Genomic DNA, 20,316 nt, shown 5'->3' on the forward strand with positions numbered 1-20,316 from the left:
CTGTGCAACACTTATGTGTCTCATGTCTTCAGTTCGTTGAGAGAGGCACAGATGAAAACTTCTGGCATTCCTCCTACTGACTTGTGCCAAGGCTGAGGCCTGGCTGTCTCTGCTAGGTCATGTCACCACTGTGGCTAACCCAACTCTACTGAACTCAAAGGTTTTTGTTTTTCTTTTTTGAAGAGGAAAAAGAACTTGAATTGTACTAATGATATGGTTTGGGGTTATTTTCTCTGAAAGACTAAGCTATTCTGTGAAATCTCTGAGGCCTACGATTATTTGTATGTGTACATGTGACTGGGAGTAAATGACATAAGATCTTTTGTCTCTCACTTTGACTTTCATCTTGTTAACTGGTTTCTTTTGCCAAAGACAGATTACTTCAAAGACTATTTAAAATAACACATCATTATTTTTAAAGGCTTCTTTTCTTAATTATTTGCAATGCAAATAGTCCATAGGTCTCAGTGTAATGTTTCAACTGCATAATGGGAAGTTGGTATTATTTTAAAGTCTCTTGTAACAGATACTTAATATCTTTACTGTCAGTGGAAAGAACGGTATATTTTCAAATGCTCTGAAATCACCAAAAGGGACACACCCATCATACCACTAGAAAGTATGGCTTCGAAGAAAATAAAGAAAATAAACAAAACACAACAAGCAAGAGTGCCAAGATCTTCTCCAACCACAATTACTTTTAATCTATGAAATAGTTTCCTTACAAATTAAGTAGTTTTTAGGAGTGACATTTACTATTGATGTGATGTTTGTTAACATGACTGTACTCAGAAAGGAAGTTGGGCTTGTTATTTTTCCAGAAATTGCACAAAGTACCATCATTAAGAAAAGGAGGAGAAAGATTTGTACCCATCTTTTTGGGGCATGTACGGTGAGAGTGAGGTCTCACAGTTGGAGAATCTGTGGATGTTGTTGGAAGAGCCTGAGATGCTCTCTAGCAAGCGGGTAATCCCTCTTCCTCGAACATTGCTGTTAGGGCCCGAAATTTTCACCCCAGATGGATAATAACCTAAGGTAGTGAAAAGACAATAAAACAGACACGGTGATTTTACATGTGTATTGTAATGAGGCACCTTAGTTAACTGGAAGTTATGTATGTATGAAGTGGTATACATACCACTGTAGGACTCTCACTAAGCCACAATTAAAAGATCATGGGCAAAAGGCAAATAAGTGGGTGAAGAAAAATGTTTCTTTTTGTTTTTAAGGCAAGAAACCCCAAGTTCTTTAGGTACCACTGGACATAATGTCATTTAACTGGCTTTTAAAATTTCTCATCTCCCCAAAAGACATATATCACATTGAAACTATCAAACTGTAGTTACTACAAGAAAAACAGAGTTTCTTAGAAATGTCCTGCTTAGAAATCTGAGGAATGCTACATTCCACTCGGGTCAAAAAAAATACATTCATAGTGTTTTAACTGTTGTTTCAAACAAAATACTCAATTCAACAAACTCCCTATATCCTCATGGCCATCCAGAAACATCCTGGGATCTCTGTAAAGTTTAAGGCATAACCCATTTTTACAAACTAAAGGTACTCACCAGTAGATGTGTTTGATCTTTGTTCCTGATTGTAAGAGTTGAAATGACAGAATCCTGGACTCTCAACTCTTAGCTTCTGTAAAGGAACCAGAAAATACCAGAAAAAGTGTTTACTCTTAAACAATTATTAGATGGCCTACTTTAATTCCAGATTACTAAAAATGCAAACATTAAGTATTCCCACAATATTTATCCATGTTTTCTGTAAGGGAGGGACAGGATGGACTCTGGGGACCTCAGAGTCACAGGTTTAAAAGTTTATTTTTTAAAAAATACTAGATTATGGCATTTTTTTTTTTGATACAAGTGAACAGGGCTGGCAAAATGGGCAAAGTGCTTGTGACAAGCTTGATGACCTGAGTTTGCTCCTGGAACCTACATGGTAGGAGGAGACAACCAACTCCTAACAAGTTCTCTGACCTTTACATGCCTACAGACACAGACTCCCTCCCCCATACATACATACACAGACACACACACACACACACACACACACACACACACACACACACACACAGAGAGAGAGAGAGAGAGAGAGAGAGAGAGAGAGAGAGAAAGACAGAGAGAGAGACAGAGAGAGAGACAGAGAGACAGAGACAGAAATGTAAAAAGAATGATTCAGAATAGAGAGAGCCCTGAAGATTCCTGAAAGTAAAATCCAGCAGTCATGTCTTTGGTCAGTGAAAGAACAAGGCCAATATACAAATTTTAAATAGGAATAGAGAACATTTGTTCATTAACATCAGTAAAAGCAGAGAATACAGTAGAAGCAGATGGGTGGGTGAAGTTGTAGGAATATAGAAAATCTTTCTGTGACTGATTCTGCTTTCCTGGAGAAGTAGAAATATCAATATTAGTTACTGCAAGGGTCGGGGGAAGGTGACAGAAGTTGGGAGAGAAATTGGAGTAGAAAAATGATGACAGCCAGGCAATGACAATGAGTTGATGAAGCTGATGGTAAAAGAAGTCTAGGGGGCTGGAGAGATGGCTCAGTGGTTAAGAGCACTGACTGCTCTTCCAGAGGTCCTGAGTTCAAATCCCAGCAACCACATGGTGGCTCACAACCATCTGTAATGAGATCTGATGCCCTCTTCTGGTGTGTCTGAAGACAGCTACAGGGTATTCATATATAATAAATAAATAAATCTTAAAAAAAAGAAGTCTAGAAAGATTACTCATTATGATGGTATTGAAGTTTCCCTTCCCTTTCTTTCACCTTCTCCCCACACCTCTGTGTGTATGTGTGTGCACTCGAGCCTGCTCATGTGTGTGCATGTGTGTAATGACTAAATCCAGAGACTTGTACATATTATGCAAGTACATCCTATCCCTTATTTAAGTCTGAGACCAAACAGTCTCAACTCAGCTGCCTAGGCTACCCTTAAAATTGCTATGCATCCCAGCCTGGCCCTGAACTTGTGATCTTTTTTCCCTAGCCTCCAGAGTGGCTGGGATTATAGTTATTTACTATCATACCTGGCAGCATAGTAGTTCATTCATTTCAATTCACAACTGTAAGGAGTACAGTAGGTGAAGAGCTAGATTTAATGAGGATTAGTCTGTCAACCAAGTATGCTGAGGACATGAGGATTAATGGAGTTTAGATAAAGCAGTAGAAAACAGACTAAAACTGAGGTGGTAAAAAGAAAATACGAACAAGAGGCCACAACTGGAAACATGCAAATGGTGCCCCTGGGGTTGTTCAATGCAGTAGCTCTGTAAGGGAGTATAAAAGAGAGAAGCTACAGGTGAGTGAACTATAGGTCAAACAACTGCTGGTACTGGGTTGCTCAAGGAGGACTGTGGAAGTCACAAGAGGCCATTTTGAGACTGGGAACAGCAGATGATCCTGGGTACAGGATATAATCACGGGAGTATGGACTTACATGGTATGAGATGGGAGGAGAGTAAGAAACTGAAACAACAGGGAGCTGGATTACTTAGTAGAATGTGAAAATAATTTGTTTTTATGGGAAAACTACCTGCGCCTTTGGTTCAATGTCACTCCAATGAGGAGTCACAACTGAAGTGCCTACTGATTCCCCAGCTGAGTTACCAGGGACTGCTGCCTGGATGGCATGAATTTCAAAACTTGGGAATTTCAGGAAGAAGGAAGGTCTGAGGAAATGAAGACACTACCTTGACAACAAGATAGGAAAATATATCTTCACTTGAAAATGACAAGAGAAAAACTGCCTAGAATCAAACTAGAAGGAAAAAAAAAACCCAGATTTTCCACTAAAGAAGTTAAATACATCTGAGGTTTTGTGACAACTGAGGTTTCCTTACCTGGTACCGCCCTGCATCCAACACAACCATTTTGGGTGTCACACTGTTGCTGGCCTCATAGTCTTGCAGTGGTACATGAGCTCCAGTGAGCTGGATTCCAAACAGAGTGGCTAGAGAATTACTGATGCAGTACCTTTAAAAATGAAGACAGATCTCACTAGAGCAATTTTATTTGGTACACTCTAAAAACATTCAGGTTAAATTTTCCAATAAAGAAAGCATCTCAGAGGTATTATTCTAATTTGAAGAAAAGTCTAAAGACTGAGAGAGAAGAAGTGGGAACAGGCAGCATTCAAACCATGAACATTATTACTGGTAAGCAATCTCCTAATGACTAGATAAAGTTTCGGGTTTCCTACAGGGTATGGGAATGAGGGTGAGGATCAGTAGAATTCTCCAATGTTTGAAGACAGAAGCAGAAATAAAACAACCACAATCCTCAGAGCTGAAAAGCATTTGCAGGGAAAGGTGCTGCCAGAGCACCCTGAGACTTGGAGCTTGTCCTAGTGGCAACGTGATACAGCCTGCAGTCACCTGAGAAGAAAGCCTAGATCCAGGAATTGCCTAGTTACAGGTCTGTGGGCACTGTCTTTGTTGCTAATCAACCCAGAGAGCTACATGCAGTTGGCAACGCCAGCCCTAGGCTTCATAAGAAACCTAGTTAAACTGAGCCATCAAGTAGCACTCCCCCACGGCTCCTGTTTCCTGCCTGAGTTCCTGCCCTGACGTCCTCTCAGTGATGGGACTGCGACCTAGAAGTGTAAGCCAAAGAAATTCTTTTCTCCCTTAAGTTACTTTTAGTTATAGTGCTTATCTCACCATCAGAAAACAAACTGGGACAGGGCTGTAGGTGCTGCCACTCTGTAACAAGAACAATGGCTTACAGTTTTAGGGCACCATCACAAGAAAGTGATATCCTTTTTTTTTTAAAAAAGAATTATTTATTTTATGTATATGAGTACACTATTGCTCTCTTCAGACACACCAGAAGATGGCATCAGATCCCATTACAGGTGTTGTGAGCCACCATGTGGTTGCTGGGAATTGAAGTCAGAACCTCTGGAAGAGCAGTCAGTGCTCTTAACCGCTGAGCCATCTCTCCAGCCCAGAAAGTGATACCCTTAATGTTAGCAGGGAACTGCCTCTCCGTAAGGGGCCCAAAAAGGAAAAAAATCTCAGTAAATACCTCTGAAGTGTCATCCAAATTGTTCAGTAAGCAAATGATGTGGACAGAACAGTAAAAGTAACAACAACAACAACAACAACAACAAACAAAATCACCTTTGGTTTTTTTGGACTTCAGTAAGGAAGGTGAACAGACTCTTGGCTGACAAACAAGAGCAACACAGCATGCAGAAAGGACTCCTGCAGAAGACACACAGAACTCCTCCCCATACTTACGCGATTTTCTTGCAAACAGCTAAAGCACAGAAGAGAATATCATTTTCTTCATGCCACTTGCACCTGTACGAGAAGAAGGACTTTAATATACTAATAAGTGGTCGAGGACAGTGTGTATTAGTCTGGATTCCATACCCAGCACAAGGAGAAAACCTGCACTACTTGAAGTAGCTAAGCCAAATTAACTGTTTAAGGGTTTTTTTTTTAAATATGCTAGATTTCCAACTCAACTAGTTGAAATAGTCTAATAAAAAACCTTGATACTATTACTCAAAATTTCTTATACCTTTCACAGTTATTTATTGTTTGTGCTTATTTATTATTGTACTTATTCAATATTGAGTATGCTTATGTGGAGGTCAAAGGGCAACTTGCAGAGTTGGTTTTCTTCCTCTGCCACATGGGTTTCCAGGATCAAACTCTGATGGGCAAGCAACTTTACCCACTCAGCTATCTCAGTGGTCCTCAAAGATTAATACAGATATTAAAGGGTTGTATGTTATCTCCTCCAGTGAAAATTCTTAATGTGAAAACTACACATAATCATATAATTAAATTTTACCTTAAAATGAGAGTTCTAGAAGCATAGTAGTAACTAAAGTTAACACAGTCACTAAACATGGATTGCACACATGTTACCAATAATCTAGGCATGAAGGACACAGAACCGAATGAAATCATCTCCGAACACTTTCTTTGTAGTGGTGACAGAGGATCAAAAGACAAATAGGCATACTTAAAAAGTTCTAAAGAACTATGGCACTGATATGAAGCAGTAGCCACAGTGTGGAAGGGAGTGACCAGCAATGGCCTTGAAAAAGTGATATTTGAATGGAGACAAGAGGAAACCTTAGAGAAGAAATGACCAAAGTCAGACAAATGAGTCAATCCAGAACTACAACCACGGGAACATGCTTGTGTTTTCCTATCTTCTACTAAGACTCAGAATGGTATTGTTAACAATACAAAGCTTGCCTAAACTTAGCAAGAATCGTCATTTGAAACCACAAAAAATGCTATTCAATAACTATAAAAAGTTATTTGTGCCAAGTGAGTTAACTGTAGACTATCTAAAATCAATCTAAAAACTCCTTCTGTATTTCTAAAGACTAGTGATACAATAAATGTGACTCATAAAGCTCTTAATTAAAGATTTAAGAACAAAACTAAGTTTGTAAATAACCATAGAGAATTAGTAAGTGTTACTTTTGGTTATTAGTTTTGCTCCTTGTCTAAATTTCAAGTCACAAGGACCAACCCAGATACATGCTTTCTATTACAGGTCAGATCTGAGATACATTCAGGGGGTGAGGGAAATGTCTCAGAGTTAAGAACAAAATGTTCTTCCAAAGAACAAGCTCAGCTTCTGGCACTCATGTTAGACAGCTTACAACTGCCTACAATTCATCTCCAGGGGGGTCTGAGGCCCTCTGAATGTACAAGCACCCACGTGCACAAACACACAGACACAGATGCATACTTACTTAAATATACTCAAGTATTAAATAATATACAAAAACTTAAAAACCTCAAACCCCAAAAAATGTTTCTAAATCTATGGTTATCCTACTTAAAGTGGTTCTGTTTAATCTGTTTTTACTCACTTATTAATCTTTTTCCACTAAACCATAACAAAACTCTTAAAAACTAGTCTTTTGTAGTTAAAAGAAAAAATACCCTGTACAAAGCTGTCAAAAACCAGATCTGGTTTGCGTTGTTTTAAAAATTATGTTAATTATTTGTATACCAATGTAAGGGAGTGTAGGTACCTGTGGAGCACAGAGGGTAGACTCTCTGGGATAGTAGTTACAGGCAGTGTGAGGTGCCCAACATGGGTTCTGGAATGTGAACTCTGGTCCTCTGGAAGAGCACTATACACCATCCCTAGGTGCCTTGTATACTGGTATCAATTTACTACTGTGTACTCTTTCAAGCTTCTGATGCTGCCTTACCCACATATACACAGTATGAAGTTATTTATACTCCTTTCTATTTCATAAAGTCCTGATGACTGCTTCTGCCCCTATTTCAGATTACACTCTTCCTTCCAAGGAAAACTGTTAGAACTCACATCATCCTACAGTTCTTTAGGGTCTAGTGAGACTCACTCATTGGCCGCTCTTACAGTCCATGTACACCCTTATTCCAGAATCACAACTGAGGCTGCTTTCTAATGGAAATTTCTTCTACTCAGCTTGTATCACTGTCCACAGAAATTCTGTTTCCAAAAATATTCAGATAAAATATTTACCCCATAAAGTATTTCATGGTTTTAAAACCCTTACAATGAAGTAATTCGAAGTTAACTTGTCCCTAGTCTGATCAAACATCACTCTTTGAAAGCTTTTTAAGGTTTCTTAGAAGTCCCTTTATGTAAGAGTCTAGTATCTTCACATATCTCACTGCTGTTATTGGAAAGGAGACTGAGGTTAAGAATTATGTCACACTTGCCCACATTCCTCACAGAACCTAGTGTCTCATGTATTATACAAGATCTGCTAAAATTTTTGTTAAATAAAAAAAAGCTCATTTAATTGAACTAAGGATGAAATTGTAAAGTGATGTCACAATATAAAACCTCACCTCTTAAAACTACTATTGCCAGGGCTTTAAGCTGGAGAATTAAATACATGCATACATTAATTTCTTGTCCCCTAAGTCTTTTGAAAATCACAGTCAACTAGATGCATACAGCAAAGAAGTACAACAGGCTTCTCTATAACAGATCGCTTAACAACACTGTAGGAATAAATGAGGAATGGTGGTTCAAGACACTGCCTTTGTGACCCACAGAATAGGCACAGAAAGATCTACCTGAAGATTTGCCTATCAGAACTTTCCAGTGTATACATACACAGACAAACTAAGAAAGGGATGCTGCAGGTTAGGAGACTGAATTTCTGTTCAAACAGCTGTCACTTCTCTAATGCCACACAAGGGAACAGGTTGACTGCTCTTCAATTCAGGATTCTGCCTCCAGCTTACCAAGCTCCTTTGTTGGTTTCCCCTCTGCAAAGTCTGACTAGCTGGTAGTTCCCACTAAACAAGATGGGTCATTTACTTGGTTTTGGAGTCTCATTTCTAAATATAAACATAACTAAGGAGAACCAGGCATTAAAAGAAAGCCTGCAGCATGAAGGCGGCCATAGAATTTACGTTTCCAAACCAAGGAATAAAAGATAAACCACGGAACAAAAGTGAGGAAACAGCTCATGGTGGACTGTGAAGTTACTGCATGCAGCATGGCATTCACCTCACCAGTCTTCATCATGGACACTGACAATGACTGTAATTTGTGTAACATAGCAACTGTAGGCTGATGTGCTGACATATCCAAACCCACAGCTCTGCCAAGCTTTATTACAGTAATGACAGAGCCTATTAATAAAGGTTCTGCATTGAGTCTCCTTGCTCAGCCTCTGTAAGTGATCTCATCCACACACTGTGGGCTCATCAGATGCTTCACCAGGCTCTCAGAATATTTTAAACTTTATTCTTCATGCTTTGTCATTCAGTTACTGAATCTTAAGCAAGATCTTAAGCAAGGTTTACTGCTTTTTACAAATCTAAAACAACCTACTCCTGTCTCTACTGTCACCATACTAGTCCCAAGTCATTTATTGCCAGCTCATCCAATAATCATAGGCGCCACACTTTCTTATCTCCTTTCAATATATCTATAAAAAACCTTAGAGAGCTAATCAGTTTTCTTTCCTACTTGGTAAAATTACTATTTCTAACAAGCCTCTCTTGGTTTTATCTTCTTCTGCTTCATCTCTTACCTTTCATATTACAATAGTCTTCTTGACCATTAATTTTATAGTCTCCCTTTCCATACACTTCTCATTTGATTTCTTTAGCATTTATTACAGCTAAAATGTTAATTTTCTTAAAATTACATATTGCATGTATCTTTCCTATGTTAGCTTCAGGAAGGCAGGGGTACATTAATTTTGCTATGTGCAGGAAATATGTGCAGTGAGTTTTGTTTTGATGGGGTTCTGGCTGGCCTAAACTCTCTACATAGATTAGGATAGCCTTATACTTTTAACAATTCTCCTGCCTCTGACTCTGCGTGCTGGTGTTAGAGGTATGTGTCATTATGCCTGAGTCAGTATTTGCTGATTAAATAATGGCTGTGCTGCAGGCCACAGACCTTGTATGTTAACCCAAAGACAATTTGACAAGAAACATTAGAACAGGACAGTTATTAAAATTTAAACATTTGAGCCTCTAAAATAGTATGCTTCTTACTACCTTATTACTTAAGTACTAAACTGCATTAATATAAAACCTACCCAGTTTTCCTAGACTTTAAGATAATATGTTATCAGCCATTTACTACTACCTCTTTTAGTAGGTACTTAAAAGCAGTGTTTAAAATTAGTCCTCTGACCTCTATTAATAGTTTATAACTAGCCTCTACAGTTTATTAACCGTACACTCCCTCAAACTCTTACTACTTTTGAAGTGCTCAGTGACAGGTACAGGCATACGGTTACAGCTTTCTCACTACGCTGGCTGCAGTACATGCCATCAGTCTCTCTGAACCAACCCTCTAGCACAGGCCTCCAAAAATGCCTTACAGTAAAGCTATCTTAAATATTGTTGAACCTGTATTTACTAACTGAACTGTATTTCTTCTATTATAAAGACTGTAACTGATGCTGGAATTCATCTTACACAGAAAGATAGTATACAGTTGACATTAAAGTATATGGGATAATTACCATGGTCTAAACTTATACAATATATTTAATTTTTTTGAAAAAAAGTTTTGTATTTTGATCAGTATTTAAGAATTTTAGAAAATATTTTGTCTCTGAAAACTTTTTATTGATCTCTTCTGGTAAGGTGAAAAGGCCAGAACAGAAATATGCACCAAAGGTCAGCTGTTTGGAAAAAAATCCCAGACAACAAAAGGAATCCTTTTTAAAACAAAGTGCTATTTTATCAATATTATAAGTGGCACAGAGGATAATACTGAAAATAAATATAGACACCAGATACTCCTGGATGTAGTTTTAGAAATACTTTGGCCAGTAACTGAAGTAACTGTATTGAGCCTATCCTAACATCACTTACAACATTTTACAGATCAACAAGAACAACAATGACAAAAATCAGTAAACAAGATTCTACACTAACAGTACAGAGGACAGGATACTAAAAATCCTATTATAAAGAGAAAGCTTTATATTGCAATGGAGAAATTTATCAGTCTCTCATTTCAAGTCTTTATCTCAACTGTGGAGTTCAGAAAAGGCTGTAAAGGAAGAGAGAAAAAGGAAACAAGAGTACCTGAGACTAAATTTAAAACCATCCTCACAAAGAGAAAGACCACTCTAGATAAAAACTGACCTAGAGACTTGGAAAAGCAAAGCCCTTGTCTATTAAGAAAGCACCTGTGTAGGGAGCCCTTAGATTGATGGTGATGGGGATCCGAAGGAATAAACTTAAGATCCTGTATGACTAAATAAAAATGGAAAATCAGCTACCTTCCACCAGTCATTTGTTAGTGAGCCTGTATGGTGGTTGCTACACTGACAGAAGAGGGAGCTCTTGAACTGAACTTGCATTCTGTCCAGACAGCTACCCAAGAGACAAAGGAAATAGCAGGCCTCATCCACATAAAGAGATTAGAACATAAAGAAAATAAGAAGACATTGGTAAATTCCAAAAAGCCATGGAAATTCTAACATAACATTCCACATGGAATTAAATGTTCTCACACAAGCATGTGAGGACATGAAAACATACTCTGAATAAGAAAAATTCAGAGATTTTAGAACAATTTTAAAAGTGAGAAATAGAGTTGACTAGACTCAGAAAACAAAACAGGAAAAAAATCGTAAGTAGATTACAAACTGCCCAAAGAAAGAGATTCATCTTAAAAGAGAAACTAGAAACCAGAAAACTGCCATGAGAATAAAAGAGTAAAAAGAGAAAGTAACTAAAGTGAAAGATACTATAGTAGCATGTATTATATAGATTTCCTTAACAGAAATTAAGAGTTGAAGAAAAATTTCTACCTGAGAAAAAGCTCCAAAAACAGATGCCAATTTTTGCATACTGAAATGGTTTATCAGACATCTCATAAAATGGACCTTAAACAACAAACCAAGAGGAGCTACTAATATGAAAGATGGCAAAACAGTAAAGTCTTTAAAGTCTCTAAGCTAAAACATCCAAATAGCTAAAGCTAAGAAAACTATAAGCTTTGCAAAAAGAATATACAACACAATGGAGTTATATTTTCTTAGGAATTCATGGACACAAAGTGTGACTAGAAATCTTAACCATGCCCCCCCAAAAAAACTCAAAAAAACCAAAAACAACAACAACAACAACAAAAACCTAGGAAACACCTTTTAAGTCTCCCTTCAACTTATTATACACCAAGATTCACTGAACTTTTTTATGTACAGACACCTTTTAAAAGCAACAGCTTAATGGACATATAATTCCAATTAGATGCTCTATCAAGAAGACAAAGAGGTAACTGAAGATTAAGAAACTCTGCAGACAAGGTACCACATGTGTTTACTCCCAACACTCAGGACAGTGAGGCAGAATGACTATAGTGAACAAGCACAAGCAGTCACTGTAGATAAGATGGCTCCTGCCAAGGCTCAAGTGACACCGAAGGTCCTCAGCTTAGTGGTTCCTGGGAGGTGATAGATTTATATGGGAAGCAAGGTATAAGGTGTGGTAGTGTATTCTTTTAATTCCAGCCCTCAGAGGCAGAGGCAGGTGGATCTCATGTTTATGGACAAACTGTTCAACAAGTAAGGGACAGTATGATTTCCATATGAGACCTTATGTTAAAAAGGAGGGTGAGTGGGAGGCCTTCAGGTAGTTGAGGGTAGTGCCTGTTAAAACAACTGTTTAACACCAGTCCCCTCCTCTTTAACTTCCCAGTGTTGAGTAGTGCAGTTTGCTTTACCACACACACTCCCATCGCAAGGCACTGCATGAACAGTCACAAAAACAAAAGATCCAACTGATCATAGACTTGAGTCTTCAAAATTGAAACCATCCCTTTTCTTTCTATGGGCTGAAAATCTTGGGTGTTACAATAATAGAAAACTGACTAGTTAACAATCAGTGTAGACCTTGTGGATAGATTCAAATCCTACAACCTCAAAGAGAATAGAATATTCTCATGTGTTCACAGGACAGTTTGTAAAATTGATTATATACTATTATCAAAAAAACATAAATATAAATAATTACCACACTGTTTTTTATATAACAACATAGTTTGGTCTTAATGCAAAGATCTGTAATCTATGAAAAGAAACAGAATCTAGAAAGGCCTTTAATCTATTCATTTAGAAAGCTTACATTTACTTTATTAGATTTATTAGAGAATGAATTAAACAGTACCTATTCAAAATGACATTTCATAATCTGTAGAATGTCACAAAACACTGAAAGTTTAGAAATAAAACTTTTGAGGCTTCCTTCCTTGCAGCTATCTCAAAACATTTAAAAATCTATTTCATCCTATATACTTCCCCCCAAATATACAAATTACCAAAAATACACTGTTAGAATTATGAAGTTTAATTAAACCAGTTTCCATCGAAGAAATAAAAAGAATTCCCCGTCATCAATGTACCAATATTAGACATACAAACCTGTGTGAGAAACATGACACACCTCAACATTATAAAGAGTCAGTTTTCCCCCAAGTTAATTTCTAAACCTTTGTAGGGTTTCAGTTAAATGAGTGACACTTTTGAATATGCATTCTTAGAAAAATGCTAGTGCTTTATACATCCAAAGGCTAATTAAACCAACAAAATGGAGGTGGGACCAACACGGGATATAAACAAGGACTATTGTAAAGGAATGAAAGAAATAACCCAAGTAACTCTGAGAAAATTCCTGTGAATCTATCCTCAGACTAACATCATCCCAGAAATGAGTTCTGAACTGTCATGGTTCCACTAACATTGAAACTTCTGTCAGTGCATCCCAAGACTCAAAACCAGTAAGACATACATACTCAACAGATTTCTCATTCTCAGTGCCGTCTGCCACGGAAAGGAACAAGGGTCTAAGCAACAAGGGTCTAGCAGACAAACCGCTAATCCAAGGGATGAATGGAGCTCTGAAAGATAAAGCTGGAATGTACTAGGAAGCAAAACGCACTCAAGTGACCAGACACTGTGAAAGGACAGAGACCACTGCCTGAAGGAACCTCTTCAGACCACACACGCTATCAGAGTCCAAAACAAATACAGAGTATATACCTCACTGAGTAACACCAGATCACAAGTCTATACTCACATAACAAAGTAAAAATAGAAGAAAAGCCTTTGTTATACAATTCTAACTAAGAAATATTGAATGGACAATGAAAAACCAGTACTTCAAAAGCATGGGAGGGAGGAACACTTACAACTAAATCATCACTGGATGCCAGAACTAGTATTTGACAATTTAAGGAATTTCATTACTCTGCAAAAATACTTTAACTTACTTTTGTCTGGAGACTGAACCTTGGCCTTATAGTATCTAGGTAGCCCTCTAGCTGAGCTCATGTCAACCCATTACGAGGCAGGAACATCAAAGTGACTGATCAAAGGGGACTTCAATAGATCTAAGGCAATTGACTAAGCTGTCAATCAGGAATGGGACAAACTGATGTATGTACAAGTGTGACATATGAAGATGATGTAGCATTTTTTGTGGTATTCCTCCGAAAATGTGTAACCTTAACCTACTCATTAGGAAACATAAGCCGACTCAAACAGAGAAACATTTTATAAAATAATTAGACTTCATTTTTCTTCAAAGAAATGTCAAGATCCTAAGAGACTAAGGGCCCCAGAAGTGGTAGTACATGCCTGTAACACCAGCATTTGGGAGGCTGAAGCAGTAGGATCATGAAGTCCAGGTCAGCCCTAGTTAACACACAGGCACATACATGACCAACAAGTGTTCCAGATGAAAGTACTTGTAAGAGACATGAAGACCATACAATATATGATTCAGGACTGGACTTTACATACTGTTTTATCTGTAAACACATCATGGAAGGACTGGCAACCTATGAACTTCAGCTTAGATAATAGAACTTTGTGTCAATGGCAATATTCTGACTTTGGTAATCATACTACTGTAAGAGAAATGTTAATTCTTAGGGAATATTGGCATACTTAGACACAAAGAAGCAGACTGACTTTAATTTATTCTCAAGTGGCTTAGAAAAAGTGTGTATGTATTTAGAGACAAATCATTATGAAAATGTTAATATGTTAATTAAAGAAACCAAGAGAGTACTGTGTTTATTTTTTATCTTTTTTTTTAGTAAATCTAGGATTATTTCAAAATAAACATTTTTTCAAGTTTACTTATGTATCTTTGTATAAATTATACATGTGATGAAAACAATTTAATAAAACTAAAGTCAAAATAAATCTAAAAGCATTCTTTCATTAGTAGAGAAATTCTAACTGGCAAAACTAGTCAGGTTATTTGACAGTATTTTTTTTGTTTTCAGTATAAAACTGCAATGTTATCTTTCTATCAATTATTGTATGCTAATATTAAAAACAACATCTAAAAATAAGTTTTCCTAGGCTGGAGAGCTGCTCAGTAGTAAAGAGCACCTCTAGAGGCCCTGGGTTTGGTTCCCAGCAACAGTAGACGACCTAACACCTTTGTCTGGCCTCCAGGATTATCAGGAACTCATTTCATGTGCACACAGGCAAACACTCATACACATAAAAATAGTTTTAGACATTTACCAGATTTAACTAAAAAGTACTTCACAAGAGGAAAACAAAACCACAAAACCTAAAACCTAGTCAAAGCCTATTTTCTCAGAATGTAGTTCAGAAAAGGTATCAACATTAGCAAATTACAAAATCATTATCAATACCTGGTGTTGCTAGAATAGTCCCACATGGCCACATCTAGGAGGCTTCGAACCCAGGTCTTAGAGGGCTCCTTGAGGAATTTTTGCTGGTAGATTCCCACTACAAGGTCCTCTACAGTGAGAAGTTCTAGATCTTGCCTTATTTCTTCCATTGGTGAAGAGAAAAATACAATTAGTGAATTTGGGCATTCAGAACACATACATCAAAACAAAAGTATGTATTGTACTTCCTGCAATGAGCCCGATTCCACTTACCTGATGCCCTCTCCATACGCTTCAAACACCAGTTGACTCTGGCTCTATCATCAGACTGCAGAAAAAAAAAATCATTGTTATTTTTCATCTATTTTGGATTATTTTAATTAAGAGTACTTTCAAATTAAGGTGTGTGTAGGACAGACACTAACTGAAAACTATTAAAAATAGCATATATTTGAAAACCCTGTTATTAACTGGCTATATATATGCATACATATATACACACACACACATAGTAACATATATATGTTAATACAGTTTATGAAAAGTCAAATGAGACTTAAGAGTAGGCCAATCAAGAGCTCAATGTTCACATCATGTGATCTGGTCATGGGAATACAATGTGCAGCAAAGTTTAGGACCCAATTCTTGACCACTATCCTAGAGAATTTAGATAAAGCAAAGTCTTTTCTAAATATCTCAAAAGGAGTAAAAGTACGTGACAAAGATAGCTTTGAATAGAAAGTAATCTTGTGTGGCATGTAATCTTCTATGTATACAGAATAGAGTATCCATTTGTTAAACAAAAAAAAAGATATGGCAGGTATTTCAAAAGGGATTTGAAAAAAATAATATACTCAGCTTTTGTAGCCTCCAAAACTTAGGAATTTAAAGGCTATACTAATTTCACAGAAATTAATTCAGTATGTTTTAAAACATACAACAGAAAACTGAAATTCTTTTGGTATCTTTTTAAATCTTTTGGTGTCTAAAAGAGTAATCTTAAAAGAACTTCTTACTGGATATTATTACCTTGCAGTAAATAGGTGGCCAGTTCCCTGGGTTTGGATGAATAAATTTATAGAGGTTTTGTAACACTGTTGCTTGGTCGTGCCCGAATTCAAAGTTTGAAATAGGAATCTTGTGACTAGAATCACCTGAGAGAAATAAAGAGGTGGAAGGTCAACACCTGAGCTACAGAAGACAAGTGCTACCAGTAAGTGTGGGAATAGCATTACAGGTGGAGAGCAGTGGGTAATTCACATGCAAGCATTTGTGCCAAGCTGGTTCTCATTTGATACTTTATACACTTTCAACAAACATGATCACTCTAGAAGGTGGGAAATACATACATAACCACAGAGACTCCCAGAAATAATCAACAATGGAGTCACTTGAACCCATGTTTCTTAGTGACCAAGTCTACAGTGTTTGTATTGTTCCCATGATGCCTTTCAAAAAAATTTTTTTTTGTTAAATAAGGCTGGAGGACTTCATAGTGTAACTTTATTTTCATGTGTGTATACATGTATATGTGTATTTGTGTATATGGATGTTTGCAGGAATTGGGGTGGTGCAACAGGACATGCGTGCACATGCATGTGGAGACCTGAGAGTGCTATCAGGAATCATATTTGATCTCTTCCCCCTTACTAAGGCACAGGGGCTTTCACTCAAAGCCAGAACTTGCTGGTATGGTTTGTCTCTGTCTGAGGCTAGAATCGCTGGCACCAGCCATTTAGGTAAGTTCTGTGGATCTAAACTCCACCCCCTCACATTTGTGCCACAAGCACTTTAACCAGTGAGCAATTTCTCTAGCCTTTTTTACCCATAAAAACTGTTTATAATGTGTTATAAGCATATGCACATGCCATAGCATGCATGTGAGAGTTCACAGGACAACTTACAGAAGCTGATTCCTTACCATATGGATTCCAGGATTAAACTCAAGTATTCAGGCTTAAGCAACAAGTGCCATTATCTCATGAACTATATTGCTGGCCTATGACTGCTTTTTAAAAAATGGTGTATGGGCTTGGAGAGAAGGCTAAGTGGTTAGTAGCACTGGCTGCTCTCTAGAGGACCCAGGTTCTAATATCCCATCATCCATACAGTGGCTAACAACTATTTTTTACTCTAGTTCAGGGGTGGCATGTATGTAATGCACAAACATACATCAGAAAAACACTCATCCACATTAAAAATAGTAAATAATTTTTTAAAGACAGTATGAACTCGCTGCCTCCAGAAAAAAAAATAGAACATGTAATTAAGATGAAGTCTCTCACAAAAAAACATGACTTTGAAGATATTAGCAGTATATACATGTACAGCAGTTAAAACTTATTGATAAAAGATTAAGAAATTAGGAAGTTTCTAAAAGGCTACTTTTAGATCACTTGTTAATGCTAGAGGCAGCTAAATGGCCAAACAACATTCTTAGAACCTATGATTAGAATACCTAAGTCCACTAAGTGCATCCAAAAACAAAAATAAATAAATAAATAAATAAACAAATAAAAGCAAACATTACTTCCTGAAGGAAGGCCTAAGTTACTCTGAAAGTCCTTCTTTTCAAACAGTCTTTGTGAAAAAGCAGGTACACAAAAACAGAAAGGAGACCCAAAACCAAAATTCACAGAAAGGTACCAAAAGTTTCTTTGGTGTGGAAGCTACTGGGTTCAACAAGTGGAATTCTATTTCAACGTACTATAGAGACCAAGGCAATAATGAGGAATTAGGAGCCTGGAATCTTGGAAAGGAAGAAATACAAAGAACTGAAGAAGAAAATATTTAAAACATGAGAAATTACAGAATTTTTAGCAGACTCAGTAAAACTTTTAGATGCTTTTGTTCTACTTGTGTAAATAAAATGTTAAGCTTGGTGATGCTTCTCTGTTATCTCAGAGCTGGGAAGAGTGAGGCATGAAGATCAAGAGTTGAAGGCCAGGATTCAGAAAGTTCCTCTTTTGAGGACAGACTGGTTTAGAGATACTATATAAAAATATTAATAAAATGTACTGTCTTCTGACTTCCACTGCTTATGCTATAAATTTTATGTATACTCCTTTGGTGGTGGTCTGTCCACCCTCTCTCTTTTTATTAAAGAGCTGAGATGAATTACTTGGAAAGGTTGAAGAATAATTTTAAATTATCTCAATCTCTGACCATGCATTAAGTTAATCTTTGATGTTCAATGACTCTAGTTTTCTGCCAGACACAACCATAAACATTCTTTGGATTAATAGTAATATGATCACACACACACACACACACACACACACACACAGAAGGAGGTAGGGGATTGTCTGATAAACACAATAACCAAGAAACTATGAAAAGATAATTATAATACAATTACTGAACACAAGACTGTAAAACAACTAGGTCGCTTCTGTTCGAAGAAATAACAACTTCATTAAATACCTTCTGTAGAACCAGAAACCAAAACTTAAAAAAGGAAAACATATCCCAACCCATTTCTATCATCTTTCATTATAGAAAGTAACCCTGGCAACCAAATAAGACATCAACAGCATCATAAATGTACAGACCCCAAGACAAAGCATGGGAAAGCCAAACTCAACAATTCAGAGACCAATAGTTACCATGTTGAGTTTGTTCTAGAATGCAAAAACAAGTTTTTTCGGCTTATTTGGTTTATTTTTATTTTATTTATTTTATTTTTATTTTATTTTTTGGAGACAGGTTTCTCTGTTGTAGCCTTGGTTATCTTGGAACTCACTGCAGACTAAGCTTGCTTTGAAATCAGAGATCCTTCTGTTTCTGCCTTTGTCTCTGTGTTGAGATTAAAGGCATGAGCCACCAATGCCCAGGATACAAAACAGTTTAACAGTTGGTAAGACTAAGTTGGTAAGTAGCTAATGAATACACACTGGAGCCTTAGAAAGAGCATCCTTATTAAAATATTCATCTGTAATCAAACTAAAAACAGAAGGAATTCTTCACTCTGATAAAAGTGTGCACAGCAAGAATAAGGGCAGTTAGGGAAGAAGAAACTACAGCGAATTAATTGTTGGTGAAACACTACAAACTAGAGATCACAGTCTTCATACTAAGGCAAAACTAAGTAAAAAATCAGAAGACAATCAAACAGCACTTACAAGACAACAAAAAAAGTGGCATGGTGACATAGGCACTTGGGAGGCAAAGGGATTGTCCCAGATATAATGAACCTGTTCTAAATAAGAAATTCTAGGCTAGCCAAGGTGAGACCCCCATCTTAAAAAAAGATCATCAACAATAACCTGATTAATGAAATTATAGACCTGAAGAAACAAGTAGCTCCATGTTCACTGATGGAAAGGCAACATTACGAAGACATCTATTTACCCCCAAATGACCTAAATACTTACAGATAATCCCCATCTATCAACAAGGCTTTTTGTTTGGTGTATGAAAAACTGATTCCAAATTGTAGATGAAAAACATGGGTCAAAAATATAGCTATGATATTTCACAAGGTCAGGGGAGCTATCTAAACATTTCAAACTATTATGCCTAATTAAGAACAGTCAAGGCAACCCCCTCAAAAAACCCAAATCCCATCAGACCAATACAAGAAAACAAGCAGAAGTATGATCTAATCTAAGATTAGATAAGTTGGAGAAAATTAGGTTGTTGACTATATGATGTCAACAACTGGCTATCTGCAGGAGCAAACAATGAAATTAAAGTGCATTTCTCAATTCCAGGTGGAGCAACAACCACCAGATAGAACAAAGCAAACTCTGCAAAGCTCAGAGTAGATGACTAGCCTTCAGGCAGCAAGAGCTGTTTAGATTCACAGTTGATAAAAACTGAGTGGCCGGCTAACTCAAACCCAACCCGCTTACTGAAGGGCACCACCCAGGGCTAGAGATGCAGCTCAACGATGGAGTAAGGCTTAGCATGTGCGAGACCTAGGGTTCAGCACCTTGTACTGAAACTTAACAAAGGCCTCACAGACAGTGGACAATGCAAGGCTCAAGCTGAGAAAAAGCATTTCACACAATTTAACAAACAGAAAGTTCTATAATAAACACATAGAATGTAAGAAAAAAATATTAGTTAAAGATAATGTACTTAAAATTAAGTAAGAAATGCTAATACATATTTATAAAAACAAAATTAAACATAAACTAAAATGTACATATACATAGTAAAACTATTCAGAAAATATTAACA

The 20,316-nt window shown here is 37.0% G+C and overlaps 1 protein-coding gene across 2 annotated transcripts in view; it reads right to left on the bottom strand.

The window, feature by feature from the left end:
• Nucleotides 1–670: 670 nt before the first annotated feature.
• The window catches only part of Mael (maelstrom spermatogenic transposon silencer), a 28,387-nt gene continuing 8,741 nt past the window's right edge, over nucleotides 671–20,316 (bottom strand). The window contains exons 6-12 of one of the 2 annotated variants that reach the window (XM_028761151.1): nucleotides 16,162–16,286; nucleotides 15,406–15,460; nucleotides 15,154–15,295; nucleotides 5,259–5,321; nucleotides 3,858–3,990; nucleotides 1,569–1,644; nucleotides 671–1,030 (exon numbers count right to left, since the gene is read on the bottom strand). In XM_028761151.1, the coding sequence (XP_028616984.1) occupies nucleotides 843–1,030; nucleotides 1,569–1,644; nucleotides 3,858–3,990; nucleotides 5,259–5,321; nucleotides 15,154–15,295; nucleotides 15,406–15,460; nucleotides 16,162–16,286 (782 nt within the window). In that variant the 3' untranslated portion in view covers nucleotides 671–842. The remainder of the gene's footprint in view (nucleotides 1,031–1,568; nucleotides 1,645–3,857; nucleotides 3,991–5,258; nucleotides 5,322–15,153; nucleotides 15,296–15,405; nucleotides 15,461–16,161; nucleotides 16,287–20,316) is intronic. The other variant, XM_028761154.1, reaches the window with a different exon arrangement.

The sequence above is a fragment of the Grammomys surdaster genome, unplaced genomic scaffold (assembly GCF_004785775.1).
Source record: "Grammomys surdaster isolate TR1022 unplaced genomic scaffold, NIH_TR_1.0 130, whole genome shotgun sequence".
Lineage (NCBI taxonomy): Eukaryota > Metazoa > Chordata > Mammalia > Rodentia > Muridae > Grammomys > Grammomys surdaster.